The 21,600-nt window shown below is 45.2% G+C and overlaps 1 protein-coding gene across 3 annotated transcripts in view; it reads right to left on the reverse strand.

Annotated features, from left to right (window-relative positions):
* Positions 1-14,656: 14,656 nt before the first annotated feature.
* The window catches only part of TXNRD2 (thioredoxin reductase 2), a 53,264-nt gene continuing 46,320 nt past the window's right edge, over positions 14,657-21,600 (reverse strand). For all 3 annotated transcript variants that reach the window (XM_078381691.1, XM_072983712.2, XM_078381690.1), the window contains 2 exons: positions 19,565-19,775; positions 14,657-15,063 (listed from right to left, as the gene is read on the reverse strand). Coding sequence is in view for 2 of the 3 variants with exons in the window: in XM_072983712.2 (XP_072839813.2) it covers positions 19,652-19,775 (124 nt within the window). In the remaining variant the exon portion in view is untranslated. The remainder of the gene's footprint in view (positions 15,064-19,564; positions 19,776-21,600) is intronic.

Here is a 21,600-nt window from a genome sequence, read left to right on the forward strand (position 1 = left end):
TCTCTGAAAAACGCAACAGTGATCGAAAGGATAAAACTGGTGAGATTTCCAAACCGCACCGTTTAAGAGCGATGCCTTCCGGATCGTTTAGACGTCCCCCTGTTGCCAAAAGCGCAGTAACATTAATACAAATTCCTCTAAGGAAAAAAAAAAAGCCTAGGTTTCATGACATTTTCAGCTGCGGTTTCAACAGCTCTCGCCTGAGCAGGGAGGCTGAAGAGGAAGAAAACATTTCCTTTCCCCTTGAAACAAAAACACGAAACGCTGACATTAGGAAGAGTTTATTGCAAGGCTGCGCTTAGATGGCTTTATGGGTTTGGAAAAACTCAAAAAGGAAGAAGGGACAAGAAGAGGAAAAAGGGGGAAAGGATGAAGCTATGGCTTCTTGAATGTGCCTGATTTTCGAAGCTAAGGATCACGGATGTAAAAAACTATCCATTTTGGCAGACAGGGTTAGAAACACCTCTTATCTATCTATCTATCTATCTATCTATCTATCTATCTATCTATCTATCTATCTATCTATCTATCTATCTATCTATCTATCTATCTATCTATCTATCTATCTATCTATCTATCTATCTATCTATCTATCTATCTATCTATCCATCCATCCATCCATCCATCCATCCATCCATCCATCCATCCATCCATCCATCCATCCATCCATCCATCCATCCATCCATCCATCCATCCATCCATCCATCCATCCATCCATCCATCCATTCCATTTCTTTAACTGCAGGCCCGCAACGTAAACTATTGATTCAAAAGCTGTACCCCGCTCCCAGTTCTCCCTGTCTTTGTTTTCTACTTTGAAAATACAGGTTTTGTGGGTGTGTCGGAGAATCAACACGCTCAGTGGTTGCACCCGATGGGAAGGCCTTGGGTTGCTTAGATAAGGAATGACATTTTCCTCCAGGACGCCGGTTCTGGCACGCTCCTATCTCCCTGTAACTCTGCAATGAACAATGCTGAGCACCCTGTTTGAACAAGACCCAGTCTCTCCGTTTTTCGGTTCTCCCTGAGGGAAGATCTATTTTTTTCCCTCTCCTTCCCCTTCCTTCCCCTTCCTTCTCCTCCTCCTCCTGCTCATCAGGTTCTGAACATTTTGAGTGAGGCAATCCAAGAAGCCTGCCTCCTTGAGCTTATGTCCCAGCTGCCTCTTTGGGGGGAAAAAAAGTTTAATTTTCCACACAGAGACTGGCAGCCGATGGAAAGGAATGTGCTACATCTTGTCTATCGGAAGTCAGAGACTGGCAGCCCCTCCGGGATTTTTGTGGCACTTTCCAATTTTATTTTTATTTTTTTTTAACCTTACCACAAGGGTTGTGATTGACAAGCCAGGAAGAGGTGGGGAAGGGGAGCAAGCCTGGGATACGGGCTTGGTGGAGCTGTCTAATCCCAAAAATGTTTCGCCGATGGAGGCAGAAACCTTGAAGCTTAAAACTCAGCCGAGTGGCCTTATTTGTTGGAAGCTCCGAACGACAAATTAAGCAAAGCCCTGCTGGATCAGACCAAAGACCTACGGAGTTCAACATCCTGTCTCTCGCTGGGGATAAGCATCCAGTTCGTTGACGGTGAATCGTTTTAAGCTAAGATGCCTCTTGGCCACAGACCGATAAAACGGTCTTCGGACAAAAAAACAGGCAGAGGCTAAGCACTGTATCCATTACATCCTGGCTGGTGTAGTGGGTAGAGAGATGAAACCCAGGAGTGTTCAAATCCCCGCTCAGCCATCGGAACGGTAACTGGTAAAACGAGTCCTTAAATATCTCACTTACCTTGAATAGCCCTTCTTCTGGGGGCATTCTAGGACTGGGCAGCTTGCCCAAGGCTACAGAGGCTGGCTTCTCTCCCAGGACGCACAGAGAAGAATTGAACTCCCAACTTCTGTTTCCACAGCCAGAGACCTAACACATTGAGCTATCCAGCCAGTTGAAAGCCCTGTTGGGGCCGCTATAATCTGATTCCAACTTGTCGGCCCACAATTAACGAACTACACAAAGCCTCGTGTTATTTCAAGGCCCCCATTTACCTCCCTCCTTCCTCTCATCCCCTAAATAAATACAATCTATTGATTTCTCAATCAACCGCACTTTACGATCTCAAAGGGCAGGGCTTTCTTGGTGGCGGTGCCCTGGCTCAATTCTATTAGAGACCCAACTCGCTTCCCACAATTGAGTCCTTCAAGCACAAGCTTCAGGGACTAAGTGTTGTTTCTTGTCTTCTGTTGCGGTTTATTTGCATCCCTTCCGCCATGTTTTAGCAAAACATTGGAACGATGCATTATTTCAAACGATTGTAATTTGTGATTTTTAACCACACAGGTGTTTTAACTGGATCATTTAGCTATCCTCCGTGTTAGAAGGAAAGGATAGGAATCAAACCGCTGCCGCAATACATATTACAACAATAATTTGATTATAATGACGCTATTTATATGTCATTATCATAAACACCATGAATTGGCCTGGTATTGTCTCATGTTGGAAGCTAAGCATGATTGGATCTGGTTAGAACATAAATGGGAGGAAATGGATGTTAAATAGCGGGGGGGGGAGTTTTGTGGTACATCACACACATTTCATGGAGAAGCCACCAAGTTTAGCATTCAGGAAGGTTTAGGAAAGGATCCCACCAGAAACTCTCACTTTCTGCCAACCTTCATTAGAGGCTTTTAAGTAGCAGTTGAATGGACATCTTCAAGGGGTGCTTGAGTCTCATGAGTCTCAGCAGATGATGCTCGGCTTGATGGACCAACACATCAAGCAGCTTCCTAATTTTAATACTTCTGAAAAGAGGAGAAAGTATATTACAGTGGTGCCTCGCTAGACAGTTACCCCGCATGACAGTTTTTTGCTAGACATTGGCTTTTTGCGATCGCTATAGCGATTCGCAAAACAGTGATTCCTATGGGGGAATTTCGCTGGACAATGTTTGGTCCCTGCTTTGCAAACCGATTTTCACTAGACGACGATTTTGACAGCTCCCTCTGCGCTCGCAAAAGGGGTGTTTTCGGGATCTAAGCTTTGCAAGACAGCGATTTAAACAGCTGATCGGCGGTTCATAAAGCGGCTTTCCTGTGGCCGATCTTCGCTAGACAATGACGATTATTCCCCGTTGGAATGCATTAAACAGGTTTCAATGCATTCCAATGGGGAAATGCTTTTCGCTAGACAATGATTTCGCTAAACAGCGATTTCAGTGGAGCGGATTATCATCGTGTAGTGAGGCACCACTGTACTTCTGAAAGGAGGAGAAAGTATATTATTCTATCTTCATGTCAGCTCATCCTCTGCCTATTTTTGGGTGCGTGCCTCTGCTCCTCTTCCCTAATGGAACCTAGATACTTGCACTGCTGCCGCCCCTGTGACATGTCTTCAGGGTTTCATGTCAGATCCATCAAACATGAGCTCATTGTCTTTTGTTCCTTCGACATGCAGGGTCCCATCCATGTCTCCTGAGCCCCCGGTCGGCTGAACTGATGTTTTCTTAAGGTGTACACAAGATTAAACGCTGTTCAGTCGGGAGGCCTAAATACCACAACAACACGGGGCCCAGGCCTTTGCGACAAGCGTTTTCTGTGCTGGCAAGTTTGACTGACATCAGTTGCAAGGGAGGCGCTGAAGGGGAGATCTCTCACGGCCCATCAAGCCTCGATGTTAGAGGATTAGATCTAAGAATAACTGACAATATCAAGCCGGAGTGTCACAATGGAGCACAATTAGCTCCCTGGTGTTTGGCGGACAGGAAGATTCAGGGGTTTTATTCACATAATTACATCAACATCTTCTCCGGTTGTTGTCTCTAGCGCTGTGGGGTTGTTTTGAATTTTTTTTTAATTACTGTCTGAGGAGAAACGTGTTCTTCCTTGAATTTCTAATTGATGTCAAATGTTGGGATTTGTCACTGAAGAATCGTCTAATCACACAACATTGAAAGGACTGTTTCCGCCCTTGGAACACGCCGTCCAAGAACATTTCTGAAAAATTAATTGGGCGTAGGCTGAAAGAGATTCCCCACATTTGATCTACTCCAGCCTCTGGTCCGTGCAGGGGATCCACTGCTATGGTGTCCTTGGTGGATAGCCATCAACCCTTTGATTCTTAAGAGTTTCAAATGAAGAATAGACCACCACATTCTGGGCCAGTATGTTCTCCCTAATGAAGATCATGTGCTGTCAGGAAGCTCTTCTTAAGGTGAAAAGAAGATGACATGTACCATTTTTTCCATGTATAAGACACCCCCATGTATAAGACTTTTCTAACCCAAAATTAAGAAATCTAAGTGGGGCTTAGCAAATGTAGGGGGAAAGGGATCAAAGCACTGCAGGATCGCTTTGATCCCTGCTTTCCACTCCACTTGTTTTTTTCTCTCCACAGCTTACTTCTGTGTATAAGACGACCCTCAATTTTTAATCTAAAGATTTTAGACAAAAGTATAGTCTTATACATGGAAAAATATGGTAACATGACCCTATGGGTTCTGGTCCCACACTGTTCTCCCACTTTGCTTGGATGTTATTCTTGGGAGAAAAAGAGATACATCTTCTGTTTGATGTTAGGATCAGTGGCACCTAACTTTGGATCCCTATAGGTCCTTGGAGTACAGCTTTCAGAAATCCTGGCCTGCACAGCTAGCAGTGAAGGCTTCTGGGAGTTGTGGTCCAAGAACATCTGAGGACCCAAGGTTGGGAACAACTGTCCTAGAGGATGGCAAAAATCAGAAGATATCTCCTCTCATTTCTGCAGTTTCAGGGCAAACCCGTTCTCTCTGAATGCAAAAGAGCACCTGGCCCCTCCTGCCACAGAATCCTAAAATTGAAGAACTGAAGAGTCACCAACCAGAAGAGTCATCCAGTCTAACTCTCTGTAACAGCAGAAAATCTACCACTAAAGCACCCTTGGAAGATGTCCATCCAACTGCTGTTTAAAAGCCTCTAATGAAGGTGGACAGAAAGTGAGGAGGAATTAAAGAACCTCTTAATGAGGGTGAAAGAGGAGAGTGCAAAAAATGGTCTGAAGCTCAACATCAAAAAATTAAGATCACAGCCACTAGTCCCATCACCTCCTGGCAAATAGAAGGGGAAGATATGGAGGCAGTGACAGATTTTACTTTCTTGGGTTCCATGATCACTGCAGATGGTGACAGCAGCCACAAAATTAAAAGATGCCTGCTTCTTGGGAGGAAAGTGATGAGAAACCCAGACAGCATCTTAAAAAGCAGAGACAGCACCTTGCCGACAAAGGTCCGCATCGTCAAAGCTATGGTTTTTTCAGTAGCGATGTGCGGAAGTGAGAGCTGGACCATAAACAAGGCTGACCGCCGAAGAATTGATGCTTTTGAATTGTGGTGCTGGAGGAGGCTCTTGAGTGTCCCCTGGACTGCAAAGAGAACAAACCTATCCATTCTATAGGACATCAAGCCTGAGTGCTCACGGGAAGGGCAGATCCTGAAGCTGAGGCTCCAATACTTTGGCCATCTCACGAGCAGAGAAGACTCCTTGGAAAAGACCTTGATGTTGGGAAAGTGTGAAGGCAAGAGGAGAAAGGGACGACAGAGGATGAGATGGCTGGACAGGTCACTGAAAATACCAACATGAATCTAACCCAGCTCCGGGAGGCAGTGGAAGAGAGGAGGGCCTGGCGTGCTCTGGTCCATGGGGTCGTGAAGAGTTGGACACGACTTAACTAAAAAACAACAACAATGAAGGTAGTCTCTTCCATTTTCAAACAGCTTTTGCTGGCAGCAAGTTCTTCCAAATGTTTAGCGGAAAACTCAGTTCTTGTACTTTGTCATTCGTTTAAGCCATGTTCTCTGGAGCTACAGAACACAAGCTTGCGCCTTCGACTAAGTTGAGTGCCTATAAAGTATTTGAAGATGGCTATCATATCACCTCCCAGTCTTCTTTTCTCCAAGTTGTATTGATTGTTCCTTATAGGAGTTGATTTCCACACTCTTCACCATCTTGGTTGCCCTTTTGTGAAGGTATTCCTGTTGATCCCTGTCTTAAACTATGGCGGTGTGTTATTTTTGTTCTCCATAGGTTGGGCTTAGCCTCTTCTGGTTTAATATTTTGAGCCTGAGAGGTGTGCAGAAAACATTTCCTTGATTTTAGCCGCTGTCTTGGGAGTTGGTATTCATCAAGTGGGTGCGTTTGGCGCTGTATTACCTTTTTTGTTAATTGTTTGCACCTCTCGATGTACTTCTGGAGGATCAAGGATTAGCCAAATAATGGACTTCTTCAGATACCCATAGATTTAAAGGTGAGCAGAGAGAGAGAGAGAGAGAGAAAGACTTTGAGTTCCAAATAAATATGGCCAATAATTTTTGTTTCTTTCTTGAATGATGAAGTAGCACCATTAAAAAGGATTTGTGGGTAGTTTATGTTCCTCTTTCCATTTTACTTACTAACATCGAACTGCTAGATAGCACAATGATTTAGGTTATCTGGCTGCGTATCCAGAAGTTGCGAGTTCGATTCCCCGTAGCGTCTCCTTGGCAGAGGCTGGCCTTGATGATCCATAGCGTCCCTTCCAGCTCAGCAGTCCTAAGGTTAATATTATTCTATTTACTTATTTTTTTAAAAAGCACCTTATTTGTCAACAGGATTCCGGAGACCCTTTCTGCCTTTTGTAGGCTTTCTCTGGTCCCCACCCGTCATGCTCCAGAAGAACATGAAAGACCTGACCGGTGGCAGGCCTATGAGATGAGGAGGAGCACCAACTCTGTGCACTTCCGAGCAAGGTTTGGAAAGAAAGATCAAAGCCGGGAAAGTGTTCCAATACAAACAAGCTAAATGGTGGCAAAATTAAGCTCGGGGAGTGAAGGCGTCAAATTTCAAGCGCAGCAACTGACTCAATTATGTCGAAGTGGGAGGATTGGGTTGCTAGCCTTTTGTCTCCCATATTCAATTAATTTTTTTTTTCCAAATGAACCTGTGAGTCCATTCAGTAGAGCGTTGCTCTCATCCTACGCATGTGTACCAAGTCGTTCAAGTGTGCATTTTGCTTTTGTGTTAAATTCACATATAATCTTAAAGATAAAGACGCTTCCAAAAGATGCCACTGAGATCTTAATTTATTTCTGGACTTTGGACCTCCGGATTCATCTGCTTTTGTTTTCCAGCAAACGGAATTAGCATAGTAAGAATTCTCAGCTATTATTTTTCAACTGGATGATGATCCAGGCTATGTAACATATCGGGCAGATGATGCTGTCCACCTCTGCACCTCCATTCTGGACAATCACACCACCCAGAGAAGAGAACCTCTCCACTTCCTCCAACCGCTGCTGTCTGGGTACAATTCCCCGTGTAGGGACCGTGGAGTTCACGTGCGTGATTTTCGATTTCTTGGGGCTTATCCTGGGGACAACTATATTTGCCTCTTCATCCGGGGAAGTCATGGCGTGCTGCCGTTTCAGTTCATCTTCCACAAGCAAAGCAATACCGTCGGCAAAATCCAGATGGCCAGGATAACTTTGGTCAATCCAGTGGATGCGTCTCCCAGGATGTACTCCAGTTGGCCCCATGACGTCATCAAGGGCCACCAGGAAAAGGAGTGGGGCAGGATACAGCCTTGTCTGACCCTGATGGTAATCTCAAAGAAGTCCATATTTTATAACCTTATGCAATTGTATGCATTCTACATTTAAGGCAGCCAGCTTCAGAGTTGTTGTTATTATGTGCTGTGACGTCACCACCAACCTACAGGGACCCTCTGAATGAGCCATCTCCAAAAACGGCCTGTCCTCAACAGCCCTGCTTAGCCCATGTAGACTCAAGCCTGTGGCTTCCTTTAGGAAGTCAATCCATCTTGGCTTTCCTCTTTTCCTGCTGCTTTCCACCTTTCCCTGTACGGTGGTCTTTTTCAGAGAATCCTGCCCTTCTCATGATATTCCCAAATCAGAACAGCCTCAGTTTCATTATTTTTGCCTCCAGAGATCATTCCAGCTTGATTTGCTCTAGGACCCACTTGTTGGTCTTTCTGGCAGTCCAAGCAAAGCTCTTCTCCAGCACCATATTTCAAGTGAATCATCATCATCATCATCTTCTTCTTCTTCTTCTTCTTCTTCTTCTTCTTCTTCTTCTTCTTCTTCTTCTTCTTCTTCTTCTTCTTCTTCTTCTTCTTCTTCTTGGTCTATCAGCTTCTGTTCTCAATCATTCCAGAGTGCAGGACGTGTAATAGTGAGCTCAAGTTCCGGGAAGCGAAATTTCAGTTGAGTAACAGGAAAAACTTCCTAATTGTTAGAGCAGTACGACAACAGAATTGGAGGTTGTTCATGACTTTGTGTACCTTGGCTCAACCATCTCTGACACCCTCTCCCTGGATGTCGAGCTGGATAAACGCGTTGGCAAAGCAGCTACCATGTTCTCTAGACTCACAAAGAGAGTATGGCTCAATAAGAAGCTGACGACACATACCAAGATCCAGGTCTATAGAGCCTGTGTCCTGAGCACACTCCTGTACTGCAGTGGGTCCTGGACCCTTTGTGCACAGCAGGAGAGGAAGCTGAACACGTTCCATATGCGTTGCCTCCGACGGATTTTTGGCATCACCTGGCAGGACAAAGTTCCAAACAGAGTAGTCCTAGAACGAGCTGGAATATTCAGCATGTATACATCACTGAAACAGCGACGTCCACGTTGGCTTGGGCACGTCGTGAGAATGGCTGATGGTCGGATTCCAAAGGATCTCCTGTATGGAGAATTAGTGCAGGGAAATCGCCCCAGAGGGGAGACCACAGCTGTGATACAAGGATATCTGCAAGCGGCATCTGAAGGCCTTAGGAATAGACTTCAACAGATGGGAAACCCTGACATCTGAGCATTCAGCCTGGAGGCAGGCAGTGCATCACGGCCTCTTCCAATTTGAAGAGACCCTTGTCCAGCAGGCCGAGGCAAAGAGGAAGTCACAAAAGCAGCAAAACCAGGGAGCTGGACAGGGGACAGATTGGATTTGTCTTCAGTGTGGAAGAGACTGTCACTCTCGAATCGGCCTCCTCAGCCACACTAGGCGCTGTTCCAAGCCCTCCATACAGAGCACGTCACCATAGTCTTTCGAGACTGAAGGATGCCTAATTAACTAACTAACGACAACAGAACCAATGACCTCAGAAGGTGGTGAGCGCTCCAACACTGGAGGCATTCAAGAGAAAATTAGACAACCATCTGTCAGATCTGCTTTGATTTGGATTCCTGCATTGATCTGTGGCCTTTCAGACCCCTTCCAACTCCATTATTCTATGAATCTGTTATTCATTCTTTTATCTACAAGTTGGGTTTAGTGTAAGTTGGAGACAAAAGAGAAGACAGGTACTCTTCATGGAATCAATTTTATTTTTGCATTTGAGCCTGGCACTCTAATAAATATTCACCTTTGAATCGTTTCTGGCTGCAGCTATGTTTAAAGGGAGTTCCCTTGGTGTTCCTGTTCCAATAAACATTTCCAATACACCTTTATCATATGTGGATCTGTTAGTCCTCATTAGCTGGATAAAGAGGCATGTATTTGAACTGTAGCTTCGATGCCCTGGGGAGAATTTCAACCTTGCTCGGAAAACACACGGCATGGAACTCGCAGTATTGTAGTGGAGGTAAGTTGGGCATCCTGTAAAAAGCAGCGGCCCCCAACCATGAGCCTCCAGATGTTCTTGGACTTCAGCTCCCAGAAATCCTGGCCCGCAGAGGTGGTGGTGAAGGCTTCTGGGAGTTGTAGTCCAAGAACATCTGGAGGCCCAAGGTTGGGGACCACTGTTGTAAAGGGTTTCAGAGCAGAAACAAAAGACTGCATCTAATCCTGTTTGCAACATGTTGCTGTCTAAACACAGGCTCATCTGCATTTTTTGTAATTAATCAGCATTAATCCATTTCCCCAGTTTTCCACCCATTATTTCAGTGCCTTGGACCAACGTGTGGAAATTGGAGATTTTGATTCCCTAGCTTCCCTGTGCACTGTAGTGGGCAGAGTGACAGATGAAGACTCTGAAGGACAGAGTTCAAATCCCCCACTCCTTAAATATCTCACTGACCTTGAATGCCTTATTAAGGTTGCTTATATGTTGGTTCTGACTTCACACATACACATGCTGATGACCTCCAAAGATCCCTCAGGTCTAAAAGCCAGTGATTAACCACACCAAGATTCAAATTGGTGTCAGAAGTAGTCTTTGACCCACAAAAAGGCTACACCAAAACAAATGCAGTCCCTAAAGGGCCACACAATTCAGTTTCCTCCACACTCCTTTCTCCCCTTAAATGTCTGCTTGCATATTAAGATCTGGTGAAGAAGAGCAGACTAGAAAGTTAGGATGTACTTAAGGGTGTGGTCTTCCCCTGTTACCTCCAAAGCTTGTACTCCTTATTGCTTTGATGCCTGAAGCTTAAAGTTGTGACATTAGGGATGGGCAACGGTTTAATTAATACCTTAAAAATATCACAAGGCATCAAAATAAGATATACGTTATGAGAAGTTCATTAGCATTTTGCTAGCAATACAGAACTGCTGGCAGCTCAAATTTCCATTTGTAAAGCATGATATTATTGTGTTAAAGAGTTTCATATTAGGTTTTGCACACTAAAAGCTATTTGGTTACTCTTTTTTGGTAGAATCATGGAGTTGGAAGAGGTCTATAAGGCCATGGAGTCCAATCCCCAGCTCAATGCAGAAATCCAAATCAAAGTTTATCTGATAGGTGATTGTCTAGTTTTCTTCTGATTACCTCCAGTGTTGAAGTGCTCACCACCTCCCACAGTAAAGGGTTCTACTAGCATAATTCTCAAATAGATATGAGGTTTTTCCTGATATTCAACTGAAATCGGACTTCCTGGAACTTGTGTCCATTATTACAAATCCTGTACTCTGGGAATGCTGAGAACAGATCCTGCCTTTTCTCTGTATGAGGGACGTGGTGGCGCTGTGGGCTAAACCGCAGAAGCCTGTGCTGCAGGGTCAGAAGACCAAGCAGTCTTAAGATCGAATCCACGCGACGGAGTGAGCGCCCGTCGCTTGTCCCAGCTCCCGCCAACCTAGCGGTTCGAAAGCATGTAAATGCGAGTAGATAAATAGGGACCACCTTGGTGGGAAGGTCACGGCATTCTGTGTCTAAATCGCACTGGTCATGTGACCACGGAAAGATTGTCTTCGGACAAAACGCTGGCTCTATGGCTTGGAAACGGGGATGAGCACCGCCCCCTAGAGTCGAACACGACTGGACAAAAATTGTCAAGGGGAACCTTTACCTCTGTATGACTACCTTTCAAGTATTCAAAAAAAACTGCTATCCTATCTCGCCTCAGTCTTCTTTTCTTGAGGCTAAATATGTCCAGTTCTTTCAGTCTTTCCTCCTAGCGCTTAGTTTCCAGCCTCCTGATCATCCTTGTTGCCCTCCTCTGAACTTGCTCCAGCTTGTTGGCATCCTTCTTAAATTGTGGTGTCCAGAACTGGACACAGTACTTTAGATGAGGCCTGACCCAGGCTGAACAGAAGGGGACTAGCACCTCACAGGATTTGTAGACTGTACTTCTGTTAATGCAGCCTAAAATAGCATTTGCCCTTTTTTGCAACCGTATGGTTAAGTAATACTGCGAATGAGAAGGGTCTTGGAATTGTCTTGGCGCATATTCAACTGGTGATCTGCAACAATTCCAAGATCCTTCTCCTTCACAGTAGTACTAAGCCATGTATCCTACATCTTGCAACTGTGCCTTGCTTTCCTTTTTGGCCAGGTGTAGAACTTTGCACTTTTCCTGATTAAATTTAATTCTGTTGCTTTCCTCCCAGTGCTGAAGCCTATCAAGATCTTTTTGAATTTTGTTTCTGTCTTCCAGAAGAATGTCGTTCTTCTGTCTTCTATTCCACCCAATTTTGTGTGATCTGCAAATCTGATAACCAGGCATGGTTTAGACAAAACCAAGCACCCACTTCAACACAACGACAACAGCAGGACATCGTTTCAAAGCACATGATACAACTGAGCTCAGGGAAAATATTTAAGACTGCGACTTCTCAGCTGTAATGGCCATGCTTCCCGGAGGCTTCTAGCCGAATAAAGTAACTTTTCCAACCTCTGTGGTACACTCCCTTTGCCAGAGCTGGTTTAGATATGTCTACACTGGTGAGGGGCGGGACATGGTGGCGCTGCGGGTTAAACCGCAGAAGCCTGTGCTGCAGGGTCAGAAGACCAGCAGTCGTAAGATCGAATCCACACAACGGATTGAGCGCCCATCGCTTGTCCCAGCTCCCGCCAACCTAGCGGTTCGAAAGCATGCAAATGCAAGTAAATAAATAGGGACCACCTCGGTGGGAAGGTAAACAGCGTTCCGTGTCTAAGTCGCACTGGCCATGTGACCACGGAAGATTGTCTTCGGACAAAACGCTGGCTCTATGGCTTGGAAACGGGGATGAGCACCGCCCCCTAGAGTCGAACATGACTGGACAAAAATTGTCAAGGGGAACCTTTACCTTTTACACTGGAGAAGACTCCTAAGATTTCTTTTGAAGGAATAGGCAGGGACAGTGTGTTAGGGTCCCAAAGTGTTACAAAAGTAGAGAGAACTTTATTTTAATTTCCTGTGGGTTATATTGGCTGTGCTGTCAGCTAATGAATAATAATCCCTATCTAAATGTGATAAAGATTTTTTTAAAAAGTTTGCAAGTTCATTCCTCAACTTGAAACCGCAGTTAGCACAGAAATAACGTTTGGCATGACTTTTGAATGAAGTCAACCTTAATTCTCCCTTCCTAAATGCAACTTAAGGTATCAAAAGTCCGAGGCTCACCATTTCTCTTTCGTTTTTGTTGTCTTCTAAAGCAATGGATCCCAAAAAGTTATTCGTTACATCAAGAAAAACATTGTGGATTGCAATGGATGACGAAATCATGCTATACCATGGGCTTCCTCCCTCCCATGCCCTCATTATGGCATGGAGGTGTCTCTGGTCTTCCAAAGCAGTGGTCCCCAACCTTGGCCCTCCAGATGTTCTTGGACTTCAACTCCCAGAAATCCTGGCCAGCAGAGGTGGTGTTGAAAGTTTCTGGGAGTTGTAGTCCAAGACCATCTGGAGGCCCAAGGTTGGGGACCACTGTTCCAAAGGATGTACAAGCCCTAGCAGACCCCACCAGTCAGATTCAAGACAATCTCTGGGGTGAGATGTAGTGCTGTTATCGCAGGAGCAGCTTCCCGAAGCATGGAGAAGCTCATTGCAAGAATGTTGCCCGCTGGGCGATGGAACTTGGACAAGACAAGGGTGGAAAAGTTGCAACATGCATGGGTGGAGAGACTTGACACTGATGAGGGTTTCAAAGTAAGGATGACATTCTTTCCACTGCTTATCAACAGCTGTGGTTGCCTTCCTCTCAAACATCTATGCTCCTGCTATTCTACTCTTCTCGGTTGTTATATACCATCAAGTCGAAACAACTTATAGCAACCCTAATCAGGCTTTCAAGGTGAGATAGTTTTTACCAGTTCCAATCGCTCAGTGAGTTTCCACGTCTGGGTGGGAATTCAAACCCTGCTCCTCAGAATCCTAGTCCGTCACTCTATCCATTACTCCACACTCTTCTCTAGTGAGCACTAATCAGCAGGGTCAAAACATGGGTCTTTTTAAAGCTGACCGTGAAAATGTTCATTTATCAAGGGGGTTTTGGCTCTGTGAGCTACAAGAATAGATACAAGAATTGTGCATCTGTTGTTGTTTTTTCCCCTCCTGGCTCCAAAATATGAACAAAATAAGCTTGCTTGAAGAAGTGCGGATAACTATCGTGTATTGCTGTTTATATTCTGTAGAAAATTAATGAGAAAAATAAATAGGCACAAAGACTATGCAATTGCTATCTTGCTTTAGAGGCTTTATAGATTTGTTATGAACGGTTTTCACGTGTCTCCAGTTGGAACATATTATTGCTATTTTTTAGAGATGGACACGACCCGCCGGTTCACCGGGTTTGCGCCTATTCATTTCTTGGTTGAACAAGTGTTTGGCGCTTCGAAGCCCCGCCTCCTCCCTTTGGGCACCAATCAGAGGCAGCAGCCTGGCTTCCCTGCTCCGCCTCCTCCAGGTATTGCCTCTGAGTGGCTATCCACTGGAGGAGGTGGGGCTTTGAAACACCAAAAACCGGTTTAGCTGAGAAATGAACCGGCACCGACCACCAAACTCTTCCTATTCTATCTGGCTTGGCTGTGAACTGCGTTAAGCCTGGACAATTTCTAAATCAGGCGATTGACTGAACTTTTTTTAAAAAAAGTAATTAAACTACCCCAAAGGAACCACAGAGGGACGTGGTGGCGCTGTGGGCTAATCTGCAGAAGCCTGTGCTGCAGGGTCAGAAGACCAGCAGTCGTAAGATCGAATCCACGCGACGGAGTGAGCTCCCATCGCTTGTCTCAGCTCCCGCCAACCTAGCAGTTCGAAAGCATGTAAAATGCAAAAATGCGAGTAGATAAATAGGGACCACCTCGGTGGGAAGGTAACAGCGTTCCGTGTCTAAGTCGCACTGGCCATGTGACCACGGAAGATTGTCTTCGGACAAAAACGCTGGCTCTATGGCTTGGAAACGGGGATGAGCACCGCCCCCTAGAGTCGAACACGACTGGACAAAAATTGTCAAGGGGAACCTTTACCTTTACCTTTTAAAGGAACCACAGTCAATAACAGGTGAGAAAAAAATTCTTTATTCTCCCAAAAGATTGTCCATGAGAAACACAACAAGATGACTTCAGTTGACTTATGGAGCCAGTGATCATCAGACCTGTCTACCCCAACATGTGGGTTGATACACAAGCCGTCATTAGCTGGCATCCAGCAGGCTGGCTGGCCGGCCGATGTTTATTCGAGAAACGTAGATGGTTTCCCAGATTTGCACATACAAAAAAAAATCATCTGAACCATCCATCATACCATTTGAGTCAATGTTAGCCTGGCCAATACGGTTACAGAAAGACCATCCCTGGAGAGCATGAGACAGAATCCATCAGGAAGGCGAGCAAATTCCCCAATTTGGGGGGGGCTTCCATCTCCCCCAACTCTGCCATCAGTTCTGGTCCATCAGCGTAAATCTAAATTTATACGGAGGGAAACAAAAAAAAAAGCATTTCATCAGCCATCAGAATGTGGAGTTGCCCTTGAATTCCAGATGCTTTACAGGGTGGTGGTGGGTCTGACTTGTGATTCTACAACTACGGGGAGGGGGGGAACCCTTGCAACATAAATGGATCAATTAAAAGAGCGGCTTTTGACAGTGCTGGGGTGGATTAACGGCACCCCCTTGACGGCATCGCACAGGTTTCTCTACTGAGTGAGATCCATCTGTTGGGTTGATGGTCTTATGCAAGGAGGAGGGGAAAAATCCATTTATCTGCACAGTGCAGGGACTGTCGTTCTGACAAACAACTGGAGGCACCGATGGGAGAGAGGAGGAAGAAGAGAATTTTGCTAAACAATGTAATAGGTCACTTCCTCGCAGGCTGCTCAAGCGAGAGGCAGAAAGGAAAAAGACGGCACGATGCATGTCCTATCAAGAAGAGGTTCCATTCAACTCTGCAACTTCCCCCACCCACCCCCATAGAAATGACAGCATGTCAAGACTGGCATTATTTTGAGATATATATATTTACTTAACATGACACAGAAGTTCTTTCAAGGGAAAACTATTATCTTGCTCTACCTGAGGGCTGGGTGTTCACAGCAGAGAGAAGAAAAGGTGTTTTTTTTGGGGGGGGGGAAATAGGGAATGATAATTGCCACAATCCCACCATTGGCATGAGACAAGCAGAACAGCTATGTGTTGCACTTTGAATTTCTGGGGAGGGGAGAAGCAAGATATAGGTGTAACAAGCTAAATAAATTGATCTATAGACCCATCTTGAACCAGATGCATGTTGAAGTACAGAATGCTAAATTGGAGCAGCAGGCTTTGGGCAAAAACCTGGTTCGAGAATTGTCTCTACATAAGGGTGATGATCTCAATGGCAAGGGGAATTTTTCAGAAACTAAAAAGCATGCTTTCTAGTTTCTGAAAAGTAAAGGCTTTAAATGTAAAGTAGCTTATATTTTATGAAAAAAAAAAACCTAGTGCTACTGCTGGTGAAAAAGCAAAAATGTTCACAGGGATTGCTCAGAGTGTCTGGATGTGTCTCATCAAGGGGGAGAAGATTTGTGAGTATTCATTACATCCGTCCTTTGGGTAGACCTGGGACTGATCTTTCTGATGCCTGAGAAAACTCTTCCCTCTCGTAGCAAGCAAAAGCTTTTAAGCCAGCAGTTCTATTTACAAAATCGCTAACAATACGGTTGCCCTTCGGAAAGGACAAAGAGGAGATTTTACTCAGCATTTTGACTGGGCATCCTTTTCCATTGACTTTTCGCCCTGGATAGGAAAATATATACAGTATCTCTATATAAGCACGGGGCATTCCTCTTGTTTCCTGTTAGCCAGCACCTCCACCTTCTGGTCATGACAGAAATAAGAAATTCACAGGTGACTAAAGAAATCAAAGAGATCCCTGTGATCATTACGTAATAAGTAGGCGATACACTGAGAATATCCGTGTGATCTGCTAGCTTTCGTGGATCAAGACCGTCCACTTCATCAGGCTTTTTAGACGGTCGAGAACCTGCGGTCCCAAAAGTGAACGGCAAGCTGGAATTCGCCAGGCGTTTTTCTCTCCAACGGAAGTCAGGATGTTTTACCACGTAGTGGCCTCCCTATTCCGACTCACGTGTGTGAAGAAGTGGGAAAATGTTCCACGAAAGCTTACATTAAAATAGAGCACTTTAAAGTGCTAAGATGTCGTTTTGCTTTTGCTTCGTTCTGTGTTTCTTGTTGAAATAAGAAAACGCAGAGGAAATGTCTAGCATGAGCTCCTGTTCTGGGTTCGAGGCAGGAACGACTCCAGGTCGTTCCGACTCTCGCCCCTCTCTGCCTCTCCCCACAAGCTCACATCTTGTGGGCCTGAAGCACGCTCACTCCTCAATCAGGGGTTTCAAGGATTCCCCCTGCTGCAGATTTATTTCTCCTACTTCCCTTTTTCCAAACATCTACAAACCAACCCAGAGTCTGCCCGCAAAGCTGTTCCTTCTTGTGAGCACGAGAGAGAGGCTGTTCTCATTAACAGCCTGGAAATGGAAAGGACGATCGTGTGAGCCATCCGGCTGCCCAAAGCTTTTCAGCAGAAAGCAGAGTTGGCTCGTAGGAGATACGATGCACTGTTCATTTGGAAGACGCATGGCACACCGAGAAAGCAGGATATGCCACAAAGCGATCTGGATACTGGGGAATAGAGTCATGTACCAGCATTTCCTGATTCCACGGCGTTATTTTAGGAGTGGCTAGCCTCTTCCGCAGTGGGAAACTGCGCAACAAAATCAGGATGTTTACTTTACCCTCTCTGTTTTTATAAACGATGGCCATGGGCTCTTAATTTTAGCGCAATGTGGCTCAAAGCTTTAAAGAACAAAGCATTCTCTTTCTTAACCATCAGTGAAGTTGTTATATTCAGTAAATACATTGGGGGGGGGAGGAAAGATTAACTATACGGAGCAGTCGGCTTTCAGCTAGCATAAGCCTTTGAGCTGCGGAGATCAACGTAGATTTTCCAGGCCTAGCAAGGAGATCTGGCTGTTTCTTAACATCTGCTGAGTTTACCGAGCTTTTAAAAAATCAGTCCTAGAACTCATGATGACACACTGAAAAGAGAGAGGCCGAATGGAATGTCGGGACACTGCTGGATGACACACACGAAGCCTCTCTCGTCCACAGCCAGCGTGCTCCTCGGCAGCCGCTACAGGCAGGATAAGGGCAGGGATGTTGGCAAGTCTTTGGTACCAAGTCCCAAGTCTTTGGTACTAAGTACCAGGTCCATGTCTTTGGTACCAAGTCCCAAGTCCAAGTCTTTGGTACCAAGTCCCAAGTCCAAGTCTTTGATACCAAGTCCCAAGTCCAAGTCTTTGGTACCAAGTCCCAAGTCTTTGGTACCAAGTCCCAAGTCCAAGTCTTTGGTACCAAGTCCCAAGTCCAAGTCTTTGATACCAAGTCCCAAGTCCAAGTCTTTGGTACCAAGTACCAAGTCTTTGGTACCAAGTACCAAGTCCCAAGTCTTTGGTACCAAGTCCCAAGTCCAAGTTTTTGGTACCAAGTCCCAAGTCCAAGTCTTTGGTACCAAGTCCCAAGTCCAAGTCTTTGGTACCAAGTCCCAAGTCTTTGGTACCAAGTCCCAAGTCCAAGTCTTTGGTACCAAGTTCCAAGTCCAAGTCTTTGGTACCAAGTCCCAAGTCCAAGTCCCTATTAAAAATAAGCTTTTTCCCCCTATAAAAAAAGAGAGGGGTAGGTGAGTTCCAAGTGTGACTCATTGGAAAAAGAACCCAAGCCAAGTCACCGGTGTGACTTAAGTCCGACTTGACAGCCATTTCTGTGACTCGAGTCCCATCCCGGCATAAGGGTGAGGCTAACCCATCCCCAACTATTAGAGGAGAACATCCCATTGCCTTCCAGTGGAATGACAAGCAGATTAGCTTAAAGCGCTGACTGCCACGTAACTGATCTGCAGGCAAGGATGTTCAGATGTTCAAAATGGAAAGAGGGTGGGGTGGGGGACACAAAAGCAGAGAAGCTGGCCTATGTTTAATCAGACCACCGGTTCATGGAGGCCAGACTGATCAATTCTGTCCCATAGGGCAGTAAAGCGTTTCAGAGAGGATGAGTTCTCCGTCCTTCCTGGAGGTCCTGGATGTTTCATGGTGGTCTCCAGAATCAGCCCTGCTTGTGGTCCCAAATCAAACCAGATCGGATGCGTTCAAGATGATTTGGGGGTCATACCTTGGTGTCACGGGGAAAGGGGGACACCCAAGGTCTGGATTCATCCCCTGGCCTTGAGGTTTTCTTAGGGAACCTATAACCTTGTAACTGCTAGTCATTAAATATAGAAAAGTGTTTTGTTGGAGTTGAGATTCTTAAGTAGACCCTTCAGCATCTCCCCAGGACTTCCTGGGACAAAGTGCAACTCACGTCAACCGTTTGCTGATTTGCACGGCCCACGAGGAGATCTGAAGAAATCAAGTAGGAAGAAAAGCACACTTACCTTCCAGAAGCATAAACAGCTAGAAGGCACAAGAAGGTGTATAATTGAAAAAATACACCAGGACACACCTTCAGCCAGTGGGGGGGAAAGGCACACAAAAATGCGGATGCATGCAAAAACTGTGTGCAAGTATTACTCAAACTGTAAAAACAAAGCCTTGCCAACTAATACAAAAATGCCGGGCTGAGAATTTGGGTGGAATCTGAGAAATGCAACAAACTTAAGATTAAAAGTTTCTCCTGTCCCTAGCAGGGACTCAATTTGAGTTCACCCCCTTTTCACGCCACTTAAAGTCAGCATCATATCCCGTGATCGCCAATAGCGCATTTGGCCAATCCTGTTAACAGAACCGGGGAAAGTTATCTTTTAGATGACAAACTGGAATTCCCCGGCCAGACCGAGGAAAGTAACTATTCTGAAGCTCTCACTCACACAAGCTGAAATTGAGCAATGCCTGGAAATTAAAACGGCAATCACAAACCTAAACTTCTGCTCTTTCCTCCTTGAGCTGCTGGACCACTTCTGCCACGTGCTCTTTCCGTTTTCGATCCAGGGATGGCTCTTAACCTCAGCAGCCGGTGACGGTTGGATCCGAGCCGGATCGCTTCGTGATGTGAAGCTTGGTGATTTCCTCCGCACACGTAGGATGAATCCCGACGGTCTTCATCATCTGCGAATAAGTAGCACCGCATCTACAGAGGGGAGGGGGCAAAGATAGAGCCGCTGAGAAGGATATCAATAGGAGTAAGCCATCTGACGCTGGGCTACCACACTGTCTAGAATCCATGGTCGGCGTTTCTCTAGAATAAACATCATTCGCTCATTCGTTGAACCCAGATGATGGCATTTATCAAATCATTACCTTGAAGAATTTTTTTCAAGCCATTCCAACCCATTTTCTATGTTTTTTGCTAACATAAAATGAAATGATAGCACCATTAAGAAACGTCCCAACAACCACACATATAGGAACCAGGGAAACTGAGGTTATGGACTTTGCTTTTCTCCTTGGCACAGATCAGGAAGGACTTTGGGCCACTGCCTTGCCCAGTCTGATTTATTTTAAAGTAATTTTCTTGTTGTTCTGTGTTGCCAAGTTGGAACTGTCTTATAATGACACTAATGAGGCTTTCAAGGTAGACGGGGGTGTAGCTAAGGAGTGGTTTGACTCGTCCCTCGCCCCCAATGAGTTTCCATGGCTGAGTGGGGATTTGAACCCGAATTTCCAGAGTCCTAGTCCATCACTCTATACAGTGGTGCCCTGCTTGACTATTACCCCGCTTGATGACGATTCCGCTTTACGATGAGTTTTTAGCGATTGCTATTCCGATCGCAAAATGATGTTTAAATGTGGAAGATTCGCTTTACGACGATCAGTTCCCTGCTTTGGGAACCGATTCTTCACTAAACGATGATTTTAAAACAGCTGATCAGTGGCTTTCAAAATGGATCCCCGCTGTGCAAAATGGCTCCCCACTGTGTTTAGGACGGATTCCTCGCTTAACAGGCACTGGAAAATGGCCGCCCTATGGAGGATCTTCGCTGCACGATGAGGTAGTTCGTCCATTGGAATGCATTGAACCGGTTTTCAATGCATTTCAATGGGTTTTTTACTTTCACTTGACAACGATTTCGTTCTACAGCGATTTTGCTGGAACGGATTATCGTCGTCAAGCGAGGCACCACTGTACACTACACCGCACTGGGTATCAAAATAACTTGGAAGGGGAGGGGGGAAAATCTGATGAATGTAGATGTTCAGCTGTACTACAGATGCCTTGCTCATTTTGAACACAAGAGGCCAGCAGTGACAAAGGAAAACAACGTGAACAGATTCTGTCTTGTCTCTTGAAATGAGGCAGTGAAAAATCAGCTGAACTGAAGTATATGCAAAATGAAAGATGCCTTCTTGTGTATGACAGGCAATCGATTCACACAATACTGATACTGTCCCAGCTCAACAGCTTGCCAGTAGGTTTCTACTTCTAAACTAAAGAGCTTGTGGCCACATTTAAAGCCTGATAACCTATATTTAATTGAGATTCTTACAAAGGGACAATTGCATATCAAGCAGGGTTTAACACCAATGTTGTAAAACATACTTTTACAAAAATCAGATTTGTCCTTAGCTTAAGTCTATGTCTTGGGTGTCCGTATGTTCTTCAGCCATAGACCCAGAAGGAGAAAGTTTTTAATTACCAAAATGACTGCTGGTAGATGACATTGCCAGCCAGGGAAGATTTTCAGTAATTAAAGATTTATTCCTTCTGTCCCACAGCTCCCACAGCTTCCATGCCATGAAGAGGATTATGTGGAAGATAGAAAAGCCACAGGGCAGAAGTGGGGAGTTGTTCATTGCCAAAAATAGCCTCTGAGAATGATGCCGTCTGCCTTCTGCAGGCGGAAGTTCTGCAGCACTAAAAGAGTGCTTGGGGGGATAATCAGAAGTGGCTTTAGGGATAAAACTGGAGGTAATTTCCATCATCATCATCATCATCATCATCATCATCATCATCA

The sequence above is a fragment of the Pogona vitticeps genome, chromosome 14, assembly GCF_051106095.1.
Source record: "Pogona vitticeps strain Pit_001003342236 chromosome 14, PviZW2.1, whole genome shotgun sequence".
Taxonomy (NCBI): domain Eukaryota; kingdom Metazoa; phylum Chordata; class Lepidosauria; order Squamata; family Agamidae; genus Pogona; species Pogona vitticeps.